The sequence below is a fragment of the Cetorhinus maximus genome, chromosome 17, assembly GCF_964194155.1.
Source record: "Cetorhinus maximus chromosome 17, sCetMax3.hap1.1, whole genome shotgun sequence".
Taxonomy (NCBI): domain Eukaryota; kingdom Metazoa; phylum Chordata; class Chondrichthyes; order Lamniformes; family Cetorhinidae; genus Cetorhinus; species Cetorhinus maximus.
This window is the reverse complement of record NC_135895.1, coordinates 42,882,804-42,903,192: the sequence shown is the minus strand read 5'-3', so window position 1 is coordinate 42,903,192 and position 20,389 is coordinate 42,882,804. Positions and strand designations below refer to the sequence as shown.

The following is a 20,389-nucleotide window of genomic DNA, read 5'->3' as shown; positions in this document are numbered from 1 at the left end:
TATATTATTTTTCATATTTTCCTGTCTTTTCTGTCTTTGCAGGCATTACATCAGTTGTACTATGATCCAAATATTGACAACAAGAACCTGGCACAGAAATGGCTGATGCAGGCACAAGTCTCTCCTCAAGCTTGGCAATTTAGCTGGGCATTGCTCAGTCCCAATAAAGTGCCTGAGATCCAGTATTTTGGAGCCAGTGCCCTTCATATCAAGATCTCCCGCTACTGGAACGATATCCCCTCAGATCAATGTGAGACTCTGAAATCCCAACTTTTCAATCAAATAGCATGTTTTGCCTCTGGCTCCAAGATAGTGCTCACCAGACTTTGTGTAGCATTAGCATCACTGGCACTCAACATGATGCCTGAGAGTTGGCCAAATGCAGTAGGTGACATGGTCAAGATGTTCCAGACTGAAAGTTCAGATGTGGATGGCAAAGCTAGGTGTATGGCTTTGCTGGAACTACTAACTGTCCTCCCTGAAGAGTTCCAAACAAGTCGCCTGCCTCAATGTCGGAAAGGTGTAGTGCGAAATGCCCTAGCACAAGAGTCTGGTGCTGTCTTTCCTCTTCTACAGCAGCTACTACAGACAGATTCTCCTGTGTTTATCAGCCAGAAGGCTCTCAAGTGTTTCTCAAGCTGGGTACAACTGGATGTTCCTCTCCTGGATTGTGAGTGTTTGATGCAGGCTTCGTTTACTTCTCTACAGAATGCCGAGCTCTTTGACACAGCAGTTGAAGCCCTTGTCAATGCTATCTCCCAGCCTGATGCTCAAAGGTAAGTCACTATTAACTAATATTTATTATGGGTTTGTTTGTATCTGTGGAGCGAACAGATAAGTTAATATTTCAGATGTAATACTTTATCACAACTCTGAATGATTGCACCTCATATCTTGGCTTGTCCTCTCCACAGATGCTGTTCATTCTGCTACGTGTTTTCAACGTTTTCTGATTTCCTTTTCACAAATGTTCAACATTTGAAATCCTTTTGCTGTAAACACTACAAGTTTACCAGGCTAAATTGCCTGCATATACATAGTCTCTGGAATTTTAGTACTTGTATTAGGCCAACAAAATTATAAATGTTTTGTCAGAATAGTAGCCTAGGGATAACCCATGCATTAAGTTCTATGTAGGAAACCAAGTTGTGGACACGTGGCTCCCTGAGGCTGGTGCTTTCTGTTATGTAATCTGCCCCACAGCTATTAGCAGTTTAGTTATACCAAAGTCGTAGCAGATTTTAGCATGCAGGCTATCTGCGTATAGGCATAGTATATGACATTGTGGGTTGGGAAGAAGTGTGTGTGGTGTGTATAGGTAATTTCTTGTAGTTTGTAAAGACTGTGGCATAGATAGCGCTTAGAAAAGTTGCTAACCCTACTTTACAATTGTAAAGTACTCGATTTAACTCAGCAATGAGTATAACATTGGTCAACCCACTGAAAAGAAGTTAACCTATCTCTTAAAATCATGTTGTTTTGGACTCTAAGTGAATTGAGGGCTGTGGGGATTAGGCTGGAAAGTTGAGTTGAGGTCAAGGATCAGCCATGATCTTATTAAATAATGGAGCAGGCTCAAGGGGCTTTATGGCCTCAACCTCCTATTATTTGCATACTTTGAAGAAAATGTTTTTAGTCGGATAACAGTTTTCTGAAGTAGAATAAAATATTTTAAAGGGATGTAAGAAATTGAGTTAGCAGGCAGGTTGAGGTGGTTTCTTCAAGCAGTGACACTGAAACTGTGGTGTGGCCAGGGCGGCGGGTTGGCTATAAATCCTAGATCTTAAGTTCTCCTTATCGGTGTTTTAAATTTTTAATTAGGTAAAATGTAGATGAGTTTAGTCATTCACATGCATTTATAGTGTTGGCAATGAGAGTGCTAATTGCATTAGTAAAAGACAGCAGGTTTAGAATGTTTGAGCATTGTCTTTAAATACATTTGCAAAGGAAAATGACTCATGATTCGAACAAGATGTCAGCTTCTTGAACTGTGCAAAAATGCATTGTCTGTTCAAGAACATCTAGCTATTTGGTTTGTGTTTTAGACAATATTATAATATCTGCTCAAAAGGACTGTGCTTTCTAGGTTGCTAATAATTCAATTATAATTCCTAATAAGATGAAATAGTGGAATGTCTTGTGTAAAAGCTAACTCCAGTCAGAAGTAAATTGGTTACTACAGCAAGGTACCAAAAAATGCACAACAAAGAGCAAAATCAATAATGCAATGAAACCTTTTTCAGTTGTTTTTGTTTGGATCAGTTAATTCTCATGAACTTCAAAAATGAAAAGGATGCTATGGAATTCTTATGGGTAGAAAAAATAAGAATGCTGTGCAACTTCTAGGGAAGGTATTCATTCATCAGAATCTAACAGTTTTCTAATCTGTGAAATGCTTATTTTCAAAAATTATTAAAGCAGACCAGTCAATTAAAAAAAATTGTATTATCACTGATTTTTAATATAGGGTCTAAGGAGGAGAAAAAGGAGTGATGACTGTTTAAATCTGTTCTTTTGGTAACCTGTCTGTAAAATGAAGATGAAGCCGCTTTGCTTGATGTCCCCAACTGATTAAATCCTGTGTCAATGTTACCTTCACAGACCTATGACTAGTTGGAAGTGGGGCCTTAGAGAGGTTAGGGTCATATTGGTCTTAACTGATGAAGTATCTGATGTTGTGATGAGAAGATTCTGAGTATGAAAAGAAACATATGGAAGATAGTGGGTTGAAGGGAACAGAAGAGACCCTGAAGAACATATAGGAATAATAATGGACTAACTCAATCTGAGGAAGAGAAAACAGCTTAATAGCACTTTCTTTTGAATATAATGTCTTATGTTTCTTTCCAGTATCCCCTCAGCTTCAACGTAGAAACTATTGTATAGATGCTTTTTTAATCCAGCCAGCTGTATTTTCTGCCTCAGTTTATTAGCAAATTGGGTAGAGTAACTTCTAAAGATCAGCTTGTTCCTTTGATCACTAGCGCACTTCCTGGGAGTTGGGCGTCTCATAGGTGGATAAAAGTCCAAAGCTGCGGTTCCACTATCATCCACTTTGAAACTAATGTTAGGGTTACAGGGATGTACTCTGAAATTTAATGCTTTAAACTATTTAAACACACTTACATATTTGGTAGTCTCTCACTACTTCTCTGGTCAATAATGCTGATTGAAAGCAAATAAATCTCAAGGTTTTGCTGTGTAGAATTGATTTATGTTTGCTTTTTTGTGTGGAAGATATACCCTTGTTGTTATAATGTTATATGAAATTGGGGATCACAGATGGCATGGTAATTTGACTAAAATCACAGTTACCATCCTGAAATTGTTATGCATTGAAGCTTCTGGGTTACAAAGAGTACAATAAATGCCTTTTTAAAAAATCGGTGGCAATTAATTGCTGAACATCCCTCTTTTGCTTCATTTAATTTCAGTAGCCAGAGTACCAATTTAGATTTACGTACCACAGCAGAAGAAAACCTAATTTACAAATTGACTGTGAATATTTAATTTTGATAGTGTTCAGTTTGCTTTTGAATTATACAGACCTGGTTCAAGCTGAGGAGAGAATTATGAAATTCATTTAGTTATTCCATAAATGTTTCAGAAACATTTTCAGTATTCTGTAAAACGGTTCCAAGCATTCAGTTAAATCTTCAATGCGATCTTAAAATGGTATTTGTAGAACTGTTTCTAAATATGTATGATTTTTATATGGTGAGAAATGGTCACAGATTGCTGTAAAACTATTATTTTATAGATGAAATGATTAATTTCAGGTTACCATCCAAGTTTTAAATCATTTACATAATTTTGAAAGGGTGGGTGCCTGTACATTTGTGGAAGCATAATACAATGTTGAATATTGTTTTGGGACATTTTAACATTGGGGAAATACTCAGTGTGAGAATTGACTGTCAAGTAGATCTTTATAGGTTAATTTAAGCCAAACTCTATATAAATGATAGAACTTGGGCTCTTATTCCTGTTGCCCCCCCCTTTTTAATTAAGATGAAGTATCTATATCCTGCTAATATTTATCCTGTGAAGTTCCCTCCTTTCTTGTGTAAAGGCTCCAGGGGGTGGGGGGCGCGGAGGAATAGATATGTTCTGAGCAACCTTTCTAATTGTTTTAATTAGAGTCAGATCAGTGTTTTATTACTATGGGCCTGAGCTTCCATGGAGTGGCAATTGGAGTCGGATTACCACTCCGTTCCTCCTTTCTTACCTTCAAATCCTATCGATCCTGTCTTGCCCGACCTTCCAACTGAAGCCGGACAAGAACTGTGCAGGGCAGTGCACTCCTGGGGCCTTCTATCAAGGGCTTCAGAGTTGGGCTTCAGAGTCGGATGTAAGGAGGCCACTCGCACTCCCTTTTTTTTTTACAGCACTAGTGGTGGGGTAGGTGAGAGGGGGTTGGGTTGGGGGAGTTGGGAGAGTCCCATTGGGTTTGGTGTGGGTCTGTACAGTAGTTACCCTGAAGCCAGAAGCGGTTTTAATTCTTCTAACTTTTTCTGGGTAACTATTGATGTAACATAGTCAGAGCCATCCGCAGCTTGCGATTTAAATCATATTTTCAGATGGTTCCCACTGCAGGGCAATTGCCCAAAGGAAATTTGCACTTCCTGGGCGATTGCCATGCAACCCTTACCTGGAAGTCTCAGGGAGGTGGAGGGGGGTCCCCAACGCATCTTTGGGGGTAGCCCTCAGTTACACTGCCCTGGAACTGCATCAATAAATCATGTTCATACATATTAGGACTTTTTAAAAAATGAAAGCTTTTGTGGTAGGGGGATGTTCAAAATATCGTAGTGAATGTAGGGTCAATGTTTGGTGAATTTCAGTTAATTGGTTGCAGCATTGTTGAGTGAAAGTAAAGCTGCATTTAGCACGTGTGCATATATTGAATGGGAATAGCCAGTTGGATATAAAAGTTCAATCTTTGTAGGTTGAACAGTGCAGGTCCTGACATGGGTACAGTTCTATCACCAGCAAAGCAGGCTTAAGTAACTCTAGTTGTTCTAATTTGTTTTTGTGTTAAGCAACAAAAATCATTTGCATGTAAGAGTGGACTCTTCCAGCGTGCAAGTGGCATCAAAACAATTAACTTGCTCTTGATCAAAAGTTTAAAGCATTACACACCAAAACGTTTCCCTCTCAAAAACATTAATAATAGCTATTTGGGACTAATATCAACAGATATATTAAATAATGAATATCTAGGAGTGAATTCAATGTGGTTAACCAACTTCTAATATTTATACTGCGTATATTTTAGCGTTCATGTATGATTCTAAGTGACCTCTGATTTGATGTCATTTTGATTATTGTATTTAGTATTACAGCCTTGATCTCTAGTAAACATTTGCTTAAGTGCAAGTCTTGAATTGTATGACAAAATTGAAGATGAAAGAATGCTCCAATTGCATAGTTCAACCCATCACTACAAGCCCCTAGTTATGTAATACTCCTCCAGAAATGCCATTAGTACATGGACAGGGACCAATTTTCCATTCCAGCCTGGGAACATAAGAATAAGGCTGATCTGATTGTGGCTTTAACTCCCCTTTCCTGCCTGTGCGCCATAATCTTTGACTGTCTTGTTGACTAACTTAGTCTTGAATATATTCAATGACCTAGCCTCCACTGCATTATGGGGTAGTGAACTCCCAACGATTAATGACCCCTTGAAAGAAAAAATTCATCACCTTTGTCTTAAATAGGAGACCACTTATTTTGAAACTGTGTTCTAGTTCTAGATTACCCTATGAGGGGAAGCATCCTCTCAGCATCTACCCTGTCAAGTCCCCTCAGAATTTTAAGTGTTTCAATAAGATCACAGAATCACAGAATCTCACAGTGCAGAAGAGGCCCTTAGTCTGCACTGACACATGAGAAACACCTGACCTACCTACCTAATCCCTTTTACCAGCACTTGGCCCATAGCCTTGAATGTTATGACATGCCAAGTGCTCATCCAGGTACTTCTTAAAGGATGAGGGGCAACCCGCCTCCACCACTCTCCCAGGCAGCGCATTCCAGACCGTCACCACCCTCTGGGTAAAAAACTTTTTCCTCACCTTGAACTTATGTCCCCTTGTGACTGACCCTTCAACAAGGGGGAACAGCTGCTCCCTATACACCCTGTCCATGCCCCTCATAATCTTGTACAGCTCGATCAGGTCACCCCTCAGTCTTCTCTGCTCCAACAAAAACAACCCAAGTCTATCCAATCTCTCTTCATAACTTAAATGTTTCACCCCAGGCAACATCCTGGTGAATCTCCTCTGCATCCCCTCCAGTGCAATCACATCCTTCCTATAATGTGGCGACCAGAACTGCACACAGTACTCCAGCTGTGGCCTCACCAAGGTTCTATACAACTCCAACATGACCTCCCTACTTTTGTAATCTATGCCTCGATTGATAAAGGCAAGTGTCCCATATGCCTTTTTCACCAACCCACTAACATGCCCCTCCGCCTTCAGAAATCTATGGACACACACGCCAAGGTCCATTTGTTCCTCAAAACTTCCTAGTGTTGTGCCGTTCATTGAATAGTTCACCTCTCATTCTTCTAAACACCAAAGGATATATGCCTAACTTTCTCAACCTTTCCTCATAAGACAACTGCTTCATCCCAGGAACTAACCTAGTGAACCTTCCCTCCAATGCAGTATATCCTGCTAAGTAAGAAGACCAAAACTGTAACTCTCCAGCATATAACTCTATTATCATAGTATCTAATTACGGGGTGATGGTGGTGTAGTGGCACTGTCACTGGGTGAATAACCCAGAGGCCCAGGATAATGATCTGAGGATATTCAGGAAATTAAGCTGGAATATAAAGCAAGTCTCAGTAATAGTGACCATGAAACTACCAGCGATTTTTTGTTTTAAAAAAGACCCATCTGGTTCACTATATTCTCTTTAGGGAGGGAAATCTGTCATCCTACCTGGTCTGGCCTACATGTGACTCCCGACCCACAGCATGTGATTGACTCTTAACTGCTCTCTGAAATGGCTGAGCAAGCCACTCAGTTCAAGGAGGGATGGGCAACAAATGCTCGCCCTGCCAGTGACACCCACATCCCATGAAAGAATTAAAAAAATTTTTTTACCTCCTAGTTTTCACTTTATTACCTTTCTTGATTGGTTATTCCAAACATGTATCCTGATTCTTTTCTTCTCCGCCATTAATTTCCAAATGGACAAATGTGTGTACCCTGGTCAGATCATTACGGAAGATGTTAAACATGACAATTAAATTATCAGAAGAATTTAAATAGTAAGAGGTGCTTTCGGCAAAAGTAATTTGATTCTGAAAATAAAGAGAATGAGCCTCTGTACAAGAAAATGTTTGCTGAAATATTATGTCTGGTCAACACTTCTCCATGGCTGTGCAACCTGGACTGTAGGCAACTAAATGATCAAATGTGGGCTGACAGAAGAATGCTCAGAATATTTTGGGAAGAGAGAGTAAACAAATGAGAACGTTCAAGGGAGAATGAAATCAAGAAGAGGCATGATAGACATCATCAAGATATTGAGTTATTTTGGCCACCTGACAAGGCAAGATGAGACGTGCAGAACACTGCTTGAAGGCCATGTCAGTGGAAAAGGAGCCAAGAAAGACCAAGAGTTTCATGGACAAGCAACATCAAGTAAAGAGCAAACATGAGCTATTGCGATGCACTGAGGACAGCTTACAGTAGAAGTGACCGGTGCAACATTGCACCCAACCTTCAACAAGAGGAAGGAACCAGAAAAAAAATTCAAATTGTTGCTGCATGTACAAATACTATGACTTGGTTTAACTACATTTAATACTTAAGTGCTTTGTTTCTATCTTTAAAGCTCCAGCTTCTCTAATGTTTCCTTGTATATCATTCCTTCTACATTTGGAATCAGTTGTATTGTATCCTCTCCTAGCGTAACTGTAGCTTGATCAAAATTGAGCACATTAGGAAGAAAGCTCAAAGTCATTCAACCCAGTGAAGGCTGGAGGAGAAACGTCTGTACATTCAATAAGAAATTGTGAATGCAGCATTGTTCTAAAATTCTGTGTTCAAAGGCAGATGCAAACTACATTGTTTAACTGGCTACACGAAGAGGAATTGACGTTGCCAGTGGCTTGTTTAAAGATAAGCAGATGGGTGTTTTTGTTCATTGCTAGGCAATTTGTAACAAATGATTCTAGATCACATTATGTAGGAAATAAAGAAAAATATTAATCCTTCAGTGCAGTGCTGTGGGAATGCAGTGCTGCGGTAGTGCTCAATTGTTGAAGGTGCCTTTTTTGTGTGATTTAAGTAAGATCTTGTTTGCATGTTTGGATATTGAGGATCCCCAAATTACTAGTAGAAAATAGAAGTTCTAGTGTCCTGGCCAACAATGCCTCCCTCCCACCCCCATAAATACCATGCCAAAAAGCTGTTTTAATGTTGCTTATGCCAGTCATTGGGCTCAAAAATAATTCACTGAAAAGCTTTGCAGTATTTCCATATTATAGCCAAGTGTTATATAAATGAGTTTGATGTAATGTAAGATTAAAAACATGCTCACTATGTTCAGTATGAAGTGTGACTGATTTCTCCTTAACATTGCTGTTGACTTGAACATAATTTAAATATGTAGTGGATAGTTGCTTTGAGATCCAATATGATATTAAAATAACTTGTGATGAATTATATGTTCCATATTTGTACCCCTTCAGAACTGAAAAGTAAGAGCTAGGTAAGCATATTGGTACACTTTTCCATCTCCATATTTTTCAGTTGTGAATTGGGAGAAAAATTGCCTCCATGGATGCTGATTTAACCTATTTGTATTTCCAGCTTTTTCTGTTTTGTTTCAGATTTTGAGTATTTGCAGTATTTGGCTTTTTATTTAGTTAATAAAAGTGGTGGCACAGGAGCGTTAGTAGTGATGCATTGATTGCTGAGATAATGGAAATCTTAATTTCCAAAATCATGAACATATTCTAAAGTCTATACTCAACCATTGCTTTAAGAACTGATCAGGTGATGTCTTGTAAGACATTTAAATGTATATTAATTTATTTTTGTTTTTACATTGTGCATTGTAGTTTCAAGGGGATATGAGTAAATGACAATGCATGTGAAATAAACTGTAGATCAGCCAACTATGAACTACTTATCTATAATTAGTGTTGCGTTGCTTCGCTAGTTGCTGCATGTTTGGCCTGCCTGCTTATTGTCTGTTGTCTTAGCACCTCTTCTCCCTTATTGCCTGTGCAGATTTCTTGCCATCTTGCTGAATCTTGCTGACTCTGCAGCTATAAGGGAGATGGGGGAGCACAGGTAGGTAAAACTTACTTCTGTTTAGTTTTGCACTCTGCAATTTCTAATTTATGCTAATGCCTCGCATTCGTTTTTTTTTTTCTTTTTTCAATGGTAATTTTAAGTTTTCTGATGTAACAAATGAGATGCACATATATTTTAAGGGGACACCTTCAACAAGGATCTGTCCCCTCCTAGTTCTCATCTACATACGGCCCCTAGTTGATATCATCCAAAAACACAGTGTCAGTTCCACTTGTATGTTGATGATATGCAGCTCTACCTCAACATCAGGTCTATCCACTCCCTCCACTGGTTCTAAATTATCAGGCTGCTTGTCTAACATCCAGTAGTGAATGAGCAGAAATAACCTCCAACTAAATATTGAAAGTAAAGTTGTCTTTAGTACCTACCACAAATTTTGTTCCCCAACTACCGACTCCATTCCTCTCCCCAGCTACGTTCTGAGGCTGAACGAGACTTCTCGCAACCTTTGTTGACCCTGAGATAGGCTTCTAACCACCTTACCATCACTAAGGCTGTCTATTTTCCCCTCCATTCTATCGCCTGACTTATTCCCTGCCCCAGCTAATTTACTACTGAAACTCTCATCCATGCCTCTGTTACCTCTAGAACTGTCTTTTCCAATTCCTCCTGGTTGGCCTCCCAAGATCGATCCTTCATAAACCTGCAATCATCTAAAACACTGCTCCTATTCTAACTCTCACTCATCATCAAAGTCAACATGGTTTTATGAAAGGGAAATTGTGTTTGACAATTTTTTTTGAGGATGTAGCCAGCAGAGTAGATGAAGGAGAACCAGCGAATGTGGTACTTCTGGATTTTCAGAAGGCATTCAGTAATGTGCCATATAAATGGCTGTTGCACAAGATAGGGCTAATGAGGTTGGAGGTAAAAAATTAGCATGGATAGAGGCATGATTAAAGGACAGGAAACCGTCAGAATAAACTCATCATTTTCAGGTTGGCAGGCCGTTTCTACTGGGTGCTGTAAGGATCAATGCAGAGGCTTCAGCTAGTTACAATCTACATTAATGCCTTGGATGAAAGGACTGAGTATAATGTATCTAATTTTGCTGATAATATAAACTTAGGTGGGAAAGTAAGCGGAGAGTCTGATAACGATAAGTTAAATGAGTGGGCAAGAAGGTTCCATTTTAGTTGGGAGAATAGAAGAGTCAAATGTTTTTTAAATGATGAGAAACTGTTAAATATTGGTGTTTGGAGAAATCTTTAATGTCCTTGTACAAGAAATAGCAGAGGTTAACATGCAGGACAGCAAACAATTGGGAAGGCAAATGATATGTTGGCCTTGATTGCAAGAGAGTTGGAATAGAAGAATAAGGAAGCCTTGCTGCAATTGTATAGGACTTTGGTGAGATCACACCTGGATTACTGTGCATAGTTTTGGCCTCTATGCCTAAGGAAGGATGTACTTGCCTTAGAGAGGGTGCAACAAAGGTTCACTAGATTGACTCAAAGAATGAGAGGGCTATCCTATTAGGAGAGATTGTGTAGAATGAACCTATATGCTATGGAACTTAGAAGAATGAGAGTTGAAACATACAAGATTCTGAGGGGGCTTGATGGGGTAGATAGCTGAGAGGCTATTTGCCCTGCTAGGGGAGACTAGAACCAGTAAGCATAGTCTCAAAATAAGAGAACTATTTTGGACTCTGATGAGGAGAAATTTCCCTAAGGTTGTAAATCTTTAGAGTTCTCTACCCTGAAGACTATGGATGCTCAGTTATTGAGTACATTCAAGGCTGAGATTGATAAACTTTTGGATTCCAAGGGATATTGGAATTAAGTGGGAGAGTGGGGTTGAGATCAAAGAGCAGTTGGAATCTCATTGAATGGTGGAGCAGATTTAAGGGGCTGTATAACTACTGCGCCCCTATTTCTCATGTTAACCAATGGGGTGAATTGTTTGGAAGGTTTGGCACCTTACAGCACTACTGACAGCACAGGTGACATTGAATCATTCTGCAACTGATCTTAGGTTTATGTGTATATGATGTTCCACAGCTGAAAAGTCTCGCTGCTTCACACCTTGAATTTAGTTCCTTTCTTTCACTACTTAAAAAGCTGTAAGTGAGGGAAGGAGCATGTAGATTCTCCACTCACTGTGACCATGATGATTAAAAAATGACGACAGAGACCAGGCAGCCAGGTTTTTTAACAAAGCTGTGTGTGCAAGCATTATCCAAGTTCAGGTGATTTAGCATGCAGTAGGATAGTATCTTGCTTACAAATAAGACTATCTGCTCACTCCAGGAAGCATAGCATGTTCACTTTTTTTTGTGTTATTACATAAATACAATCATGAGGTTGTAATTGACTTGCATATTAAAACATCCTCTTTGATTTTGGAAATTAACAATAGATTTCCAATCTCTGAACACATTGCAAGAACATAATGTTAAAGTCAAAGACATGAATCTCTTGATTTGATTCTGTAACCCATATGCTGAATGTATAATTAATCTTCTGAATTTATATACATATTATCTAAAAAAAACTTTGAAACTCATGTTTGCTGTTTCATTTTAGCTAATGTTTCATAATGTTGTAATGTGCTAATACATTATCAATATTGTTAAGCAGAGGTTTGGTTCGAGCAAGAGTTTTTTTCTGAAGATTTTTTTTCTCTGTAATAGTTTACACAAATTTGTCTGTGGAGGTACAAGTACACAAAATCTTTTGCAAGCATAATATGTCCTCACACAAATTCCTAACTTCAGTTGTATTTGTTAATGGCAGCTATTGAGCAGGAGCTCCTTCCTTCCCCAGGTAGGGAAAGAAAGTTGGAGACTAACTCCTTTTCTTTCTCCTCTTGACCGTTATCTGGTGGTCAGTTCAGGGCAACACTGAGAGAAGCATGAGAACCTGTTGCTTTCCTTCCTACTCACCTATGTGCCTGAGGAGTCAGGTGAATGGGTAGCAAACAAATAATCTTGAAATAAAAAATTTAATCTGTTGATAAATGTTTCCCCCTAAAATTAAGACCCTTTACTTCAGGGCTATGTGTTTGGAATATTTGGAACTAAGGGATTGTAGCAGCATGTGGACAAAGTTATGTGCTACACTCATGTCCAAGATCAAATGCACATGAAGCTTCAGTGATGTAGGTTGAATTTTTGTTGCTGGGGGGTTTCTTGAGGCTTTGAAATGTGGCTTCACTGGAATTTTTACGATGTAAAATAGATTTTAATCCCATATTATCCCTTGTATGTAAAATTTTGGTTCTGAAAATACCATAATGTCTTGAGGACGTTTGAAACCAATTCAAGTGCCTGTTTACTGGAGAATTAGTAGTGTTGTGCTTGGGCACTACTTGGTCACCAACACATGGCAAGCTGAAGAAAAGAATGTTAAAATCCTAAATCATGAACACTTCCAAGAAAAGTGACTCAAGGGAACAGATCTTAAAGGACACCAAGTTTAGAATATAGTCTTGATAGCTATCACATTCAATTTACTTCAATCTCAATATGTCAGTAATATGCTAATGGTCCATTTCCACAGCCTTCATTTTCGGATGGAACAAGTGTCAAATTTCACTTTATCAATATAAAAATTTACAAAAATAATTTGTTTTTCAGCCTTCTGTTTTCTAATTGTCATGGATTCCTTTAATGTTAAGTGAATAACTTGAATATTCAACTGTTACTGATAGGTTGCTGAATCTTAGATATTGCAATAAATCATTACTGATATTTTGGTGCTTCTTTGCATTGTGCTTTTATATGTAATCACTGTGGTTGAGGCCATAACAGCCTAAATTATTGCAACATGAAAATGCGAGCAAAATACTGCAGATGCTGGAAATCTGAAATAAAAATAAATGGGTTTTGATGGGATGTATACATCTTGCTATCTGAGCTTCACGCCACTATTAGCAGCTGCCTTAGTCTTTAGTACTATCATTACTACTCTCTTTACCTTGTGTCCATGACATCTTTGTCAAATCTCTCCTGAGCTCCCAGCTATCCTAGACCTTCTATTTTGCTCCACCCTCCACTCTTCAACAGTATAAAAACCAACACATTTCTACCTCACTTCAACTCTGAAGAAGTCATATGGACTTGAAATGTTAATTGTTTCTCTCTCCACAAGATGCTGCCAAACCTGCTGAGTTTTTCCAGAATTTTCTGTTTTTATTACAACATGAACCCTTGCTCATGAAATTTCCAAGATGACAACAAAACAATGGTAGCTAAATCACACTTCTGGTCAACAACAACAATTTGTATTTATATAGTATTTCCAACATACTAAAACATTCTAAGGCGCTTCACTAGTGATTATCAAACAAAATTTGACACAAAGCCCCGTAAGGAGACATTAGGACAGGTTAAGGAGAGGCGGTGATGTAGTGGTATTGTCGCTGGACCAGTAATCCAGAAACTCAGGGTAATGCTCTGGGGACCTAGGTTCGAATTCCACCACGGTAGATGGTGGAATTTGAATCAATAAATATCTGGAATTAAAAGTCTTAATGATGACCATGAAACCATTGTTGATTGTCATAAAACCCATCTGGTTCACTAATGCCCTTTAGCGCAGGAAATCTGCCATCCTTACGTGGTCTGGCCTACATGCCTCCAGACCCATAGCAATGTGGTTGACTCTTAAATGCCCTCTGAAATGACCTAGCAAGTCACTCATTTATTTCACAATTACTACAAAGTCTACCTATAAGGAACAAAACCGGACAGACCTCCCGGTGTTGACCAAGGCACCGTAAATGACAATGGCAAACTCAGTCCTGTCGACCCTCCTCCTTACTAACAGCTGGGGCTTGTGTCAGAGCTGTCACAGACTAGTCGAGCAACATAGTCATCCTCACGGAATCACACCTTACAGATAATGTCCCAGACATCACCATCACCAACCCTGGATATGTCCTGTCCCACTGGGAGGACAGACATAATAGAAATGGTGACATGAGTGGTATACAGTCAGGAGGGAGTTGCCCTGGGAATCCTCAATATTGACTCTGGACCCCATGAAGTCTCATGGCATCAGGTCAAATATGGGCAGGGTAACTTCCTGCTGATTACCATGTACTGCCCTCCCTCAGCTGATGAGTCCATGTTGAACACCACTTGGAGGAAGCACTGAGGGTGGCAAGGGTGCAGAATGTACCCTCGGTGGTGGAGTTCAATGTCCATCGCCAAGAGTGGCTTGGTAGCACCACAACTGACCGAGCTGACCAAATCCTAAAGGACATAGCTGTTAGACTCGGTCTGCGGCATTTGGTGAGGGAACCAGCAAGAGGGAAAAGCATACTTGACCTCATCCTTGCCAATCTGCCTGTCATAGATACACCTGTCCATGACAGTATTGGTAGGAGTGACCACTGCACAGTCCTTGTTGAGACGAAGTCTCGTCTTCACATTGAGAATCTCTCCATCGTATTGTGCAGCTCGAGACTGGGCATCCATGAGGCACTGTGGACCATTGGCAGCAGCAGAATTGTACTTGACCATAATCGGTAACCTCATGGCCTGGCATATCCCCCACTCTATCATTATCATCAAGCCAGGGTATCAATGAAAAGTGCAAGAGGACATGCCAAGAACAGCACCAGTTACACCTAAAAGTGAAGTGTCAACCTGATGAAGCTACAACATAGGACTACTCGCATGGCAAGCAGCATGCGATAGAAGAGCTAAGAGATCCCACAACTAATGGATCAGGCCTAAGCTCTGCAGTCCTGCCACATCCAGTTGTGAATGGTGGTGGACAATTAAAGAACTCACTCAAGGAGGAAGCTCCACAAATATCCCCATCCTCAATGATGGGGGAGCTTAGCACATCAGTGCAAAAGATAAGGCTGAAGCATTTGCAAGAACCCCTGAAAGTATTCCGGCAATAGTGTGGAAGACTTGTGCTCCAGAGTTTATTGTGCACCTAACCAAGCTGTTCCAGTACAGCTACAAGACTAGCCATCTACCCAGCAATGTGTAAAATTGCCCAGGTATGTCCTGCACACAAAAAGCAGGGCAAGTCCAACCCGGCCAATTACCACCTCATTAATCTTCTCGCAATCATCAGTAAAGTGATGGAAGGGGTCATCAACAGTGCTATCAAGCAGCATTTAGCAAGAGCCAGACTCCAGACCTCATTACAACTTTGGTTCAGACATGGACAGGAGAGTTGAACTCTAGAGGTGAGGTGAGATGCCACATCCCATGAACAAATATTTAATGAAAAAACAAAAGCTTGGTCAAAGATGTACGTTTTAAAGGGTAAGTCTTAGAAGAGAAGACGGACATAAAGGTTTAAGGAGGAAATTCCAGAGCTTACAGCCTAAGAAGCTAAAGTATAACTTGTCAATGGTAAAGCAAAGATGTGCAAGAGGCCAGAATTGGAGGAGAGTAGAGATTATTGAGGGTTGTAGGGCTGGAGGAGGTTACAGAGATGGGGAAGAATGGGACCACAGAGGGATTTGAAAACAAAAATGAGGATCTTAAAATCGAGAGTTTGTTGGACTGGGTGCCATTGTAGATCATTGAGTGATTAGTAAACAGGACTTCATGTGAGTTCGGAGACAAGCAGCAGAGAGTTTTGGATGAGTATGTAATGTGGCAGACTGACCAGGTGAGCATTTGAGTGCTTGAGTCTTTGGTAACAAAAGGCACAAATGAGGGTTTGAGCAGCAGATGACATTAAGGCAGGGAAAGAGGCGGACAGCGTTACGGAGGTGGAAGAAGGTGGTCTTGGTGGAGAGCATTTGGATCAGCTGTCCAGGTCAAATAAGATTCCAAGGCTGCAAGCAGATGGTTGAACTTCAGACAGTGGTCAGGTCAAGTTAAGGAGTTGATGACTATGGTACTGAGTTGTGGTGGGGACCAAGGACAATATTTAATTGGAAGAAATTTCTGCTTATTCAATACTTGGTCATATAAACTGAGTGACAGATCAAAAGCAATGGAGGGATTGAATGTGAATTGGTGATGTAAAACTTGGTTGATCAAGCAGTTAATAACCTTTTTGCTATATAATTTGCATAGTTTTCTGTATTAAATACAAATAGTGTTGAATGTATTAGATACTATACCTCCCAATTGATTAAGCCTAAACTGTTAAAGAAAATTGCATGTGAAAATGTAAATTCCAGTTATCTCAATCTTGTCACTTGATGTAAACTTCACTAGTGTGAATGGTTCCTGTTATCTGTCTGTCCAGAAATATTCTCAAGTTTTCAAAATACAAGACATGAAGAAAGTGATGCTACATAGCAAAACAAAAAGCATGAGTAATTCAATTCTTGAAATATTTATTTCACTGCTGGATGAGATATATCAAGCCCTCTGTATTTGAAGGCAGTTCCCAATCTGTAGTTGTTGTAGAATCATAGAATGGTTATATTGTCAAAACTTTTCAGAATTTTTTGGGGGCATGTTGTGTTTATGTGAATTTCTGTGTGGTGAAATCTTTGGCTTAGTTTTGTGGACATGACTGAAGTGTTTTGTCTTGAAACCGAATTCAGAGATTGTAATGTTTCAGTTTTCTGTATCGGCCTACCTCGTGGTCTTCTACAAGTTATTACTCGCTTAAACCGAACAACGAATTGTGAACCCAAGTTGTTCCCAGTTGGTGTGTAAAAAAAATAAATAAAATAAAATAAATCTGCCTGGCTGTTTGGTCCATTTGAATTTTGTGTGCTTGTGATCCTGCTGAATATTTCTGTGTTATCTTCTTGAAATGGTATTTTGAATAACTGCATACTTCTGAAAATTCTATGAATGAACAAATCAATCTTTTGGTTCTCTGCATTTCGTCCTTCTAAATTCTTGTGCCTCCTGTAAGTTTTTTAGGTTCGGGAGTCACAGATCACCCAAAAGGGCGGTCGAGAACTCAAGTGATTTTAAAGTAATTTATTAGAAAGCAGCAGGTTAAAATGATGCATATGCTAAATAGACAGGAAAAGCATATAACTGTGACAGGTGAGAGCAGTTTACCAACCCCAGAGAACAAATGAGCGAATGTAGCCAATCTCTACAGATGGAAGTGGCAGTCCCTTGTCTGTTTGCTAGCAGCAGTCTTCTCACTTTGTGCTTTGTCTTCTCAAGCTGACTGAGGTGTTAGGAAGCTCTTTGCCTTCTGCCAGGTGAGGACTGTCCCCTCAACCCTGGGCTCCGATTGATACACTTTATTTCTAGGGGCTGGTTGTTGCCGTACGTCGACCGCTTGTTCGAATCCATCTGAATAATGCTGAAAGAACAGGTACCCAAGCTGTGACCAACCCCCTGCCCACCCCACCCCATTCCATCCAACACTTTGGCTGAGGTCATCTTTAGCTTATTTCATGCTGAGTGCATTTGTTAACTCCTGCCAGACACTTGTAAAGGTAAGAGGGTTCAAAATGCTGTCTGGGTACAAAATGCTGTCCTATTCATGAAAGGATGTCAATGCTTAAGTCTGTACCAGGAGATCATAGAAAAGATTGACGACATTCAATTTGGTTATCCCTGGACCAATGCTAGCATGTAAATTGCCAGATTGTATGAAGATGTCTTGTATTGCCAACCTCCTGGTTCTAACTGGTGTATGATTCTCAGAGGGGGAAACCTTGTTGGATCAGATGTCTCCTGCCTCGAAAAAAATCATGGGGAAACAGTAATTTCCTTCAGCCTTCATGAAACAAATGGGGCATTCCACGGTGAGACAAAGAACAGAGGGCCCAAGGATTGATTGCCAGATTTAGAAATGGTTCAGGGGCAAAGGCAGAAATATTTTTGTTCAATATTTTATAGACCTGGCTCTTGCTCATCAATATTTATTTGTAGAAAATGTAATTTGGATTGAAATAACTGTTGGCTACTTTTTTTTTACATTGCTCATATTTAGAGCACAATCTAACTTTTAGACAATTCATGGGTCCTTGGAGTGAAGTGAAGCTCTTAATAGTGTTGCTTTGAGTAAATCAGTTTTAATAAACTTGCACATGAAGCTAAGTCATAACATTCCTTCAGATATTGACTGCATTTCATGTTGTACAAGACTTGTCCACGTTATATAAAGTCTCTTGTGATTAACTTGAGCAAGGAACTTTTGCTGATTTGACGGATTGGAGTGAATACCCAAATAATCCAGCTACTATCCTGTTAGGTATAGGGAATTGCTATTATATTGTTACAGTTGTTTAAAAGAAAAGCTCTGCACCACTGCATTATCTATGCTGTTGTGTGAATGAACTTCAAACCTCCTGAACTAAATCATTGTGTTCTAACCTATTAGTTCATGGATTTATTATCTAGAATAGCTCAAAGCATTTTAATGTATCCTCTCCTCTCCACCCCCTCCTCCACTTAACCCCCCATTTCATTATGTTGGAAAATTTAATTCTCTTTGAAAGTGTTCTTAAAATGTTTTGCACCACAGACAACTTGGTTACATTCCATAACACTGAACTCAAAGAGTGTATATAAAATATGCATGATAAACCCTTTATTTGGATGGATTGCATATTTGAGGCAAGTTCCAAGCATCTTTTCAGTATTGTTCTTATAATGTTGTGGTGGGGGTTGGGGGGAGGGGCAGAGCACAATTTAATGATTTAAGTGCTTTCTAAAATACGTTACTGGATTCCAGAGTGATGCTGGATCCAGTTTTACTTGTAGTGTGGGGAAATTGGAGACATAAATGGTTTGGGGTTGATGAGATGCAATGTGTTAGTGTAGAGAGCATTGAGGCATCTCGCAATGCCTGTAACACTAGCTCTTCAACATTAACCCAGCCACTCCCACTATTGCTGCTGATTTTCACCAAAGCAAATGCCCTTGGCCTGTGCCTGACCATGCAAACTCTCCCACCTTCTATTTCTACTTCCCACTGTGGTTAGGTTTGTCTCAGCCCAAGCTAAAATGCACACCATTCTGTGCCCCTGAGCAAGCAAAACAAAATATGACAAGGTAAGCAGAAAAACATCAGCAAATCAGGAGATGGAGAACTGGCAGCAATAAGTCGGAAGGCATGGATAACAAACCATATGCACTGATTTTCCCTAGAGCAATGTCATGGGTGATCTGCTAGTAACATATCCAGACTTTGGGTGGAATATGCACTTTCAGCATTTTCATTTTCTTGTCAGGATGTGTCTGTAATGCCTGTTTGTCACATTTGAACATACCTATATATTATGTTCAGCTTTGAATTCTCCCATCCCAATTTCCAAGATAGGTGGTGCTTGTTCTTTGCCTTGCTGTCCACTTGAGCCCTGTTTTAACAAAAGCTAAATTGGATCTAAGGCCAGTGCTCATTCCTTCTGCTCCCCTCACTGAACAACTTTATCTTCTGCTCCCTGCCCTGAGAGATGTTCTTGTGTTGTTTCTTTGCATCTACTCTGTTAATGAAGCCCAACTTGCACTGAGATCAAACAAGTTGCCCTTGCAACCAACCTTGGCAACATAAGTACCAAAAAAAGATATATACCTATTGGAGTTTAGAAGAATGAGGGGTGATCATGTTGAAACATATGAGATCCTGAAAGGACTTGAGAGGGTGGATGCTGAAAGGACGTTTCCCCTTGTGGGAGAGACAAGAACTAGGGGGCACAGTTTAAAAATAAAGGGCCTCCCTTTTAAAATGGAAATGATAAGAATTTTTTTCCTCTGAGGTTGTTAGCTTGTGGAATTCTTGTCTGCAGAAACCAGTGGAGGCTAGGTCATTGAATATAATCAAGGCTGAGTTGGATAGATTTTTGATAGACAAGGGAGTCAAAGGTTATGGGGGCAGACAGGAAAGTGGAGTTGAGACCTCAATCAAATCAGCCATGATTTTATCGAATGGTGGAGCTGGCTTGAAGGGCTGAATGGCCTACTCCTTCAAAGTCCTATGTTAATGACTTTGCTATCTCAGCTCCAGCAGCCTACCCATCTTCGTTTTATGCTTTGGATGTGCTGTGCAAATATTTGAGTCGTCCCTTCATTTCTGTACGTGTTAAGGCCTAGCTGCAGATACAACATGGTACATTTCCTTCCTAACTAAAACTAAAAGCACCAACAAATTTACTTGCTGAGCCTCTTGGTTTATATTTACATTATTTTATTAAAA

At 39.7% G+C, this 20,389-nt stretch overlaps 1 protein-coding gene across 3 annotated transcripts in view; it reads left to right on the top strand.

Moving 5' to 3' along the window:
• Window positions 1-20,389, top strand: part of ipo13b (importin 13b) — a 151,503-nt gene that overhangs the window by 26,047 nt on the left and 105,067 nt on the right. For 2 of the 3 annotated variants that reach the window (XM_078561077.1, XM_078561074.1), the window contains exons 2-3: window positions 43-776; window positions 9,261-9,323. In XM_078561077.1, the coding sequence (XP_078417203.1) occupies window positions 43-776; window positions 9,261-9,323 (797 nt within the window). The remainder of the gene's footprint in view (window positions 1-42; window positions 777-9,260; window positions 9,324-20,389) is intronic. The other variant, XM_078561076.1, reaches the window with a different exon arrangement.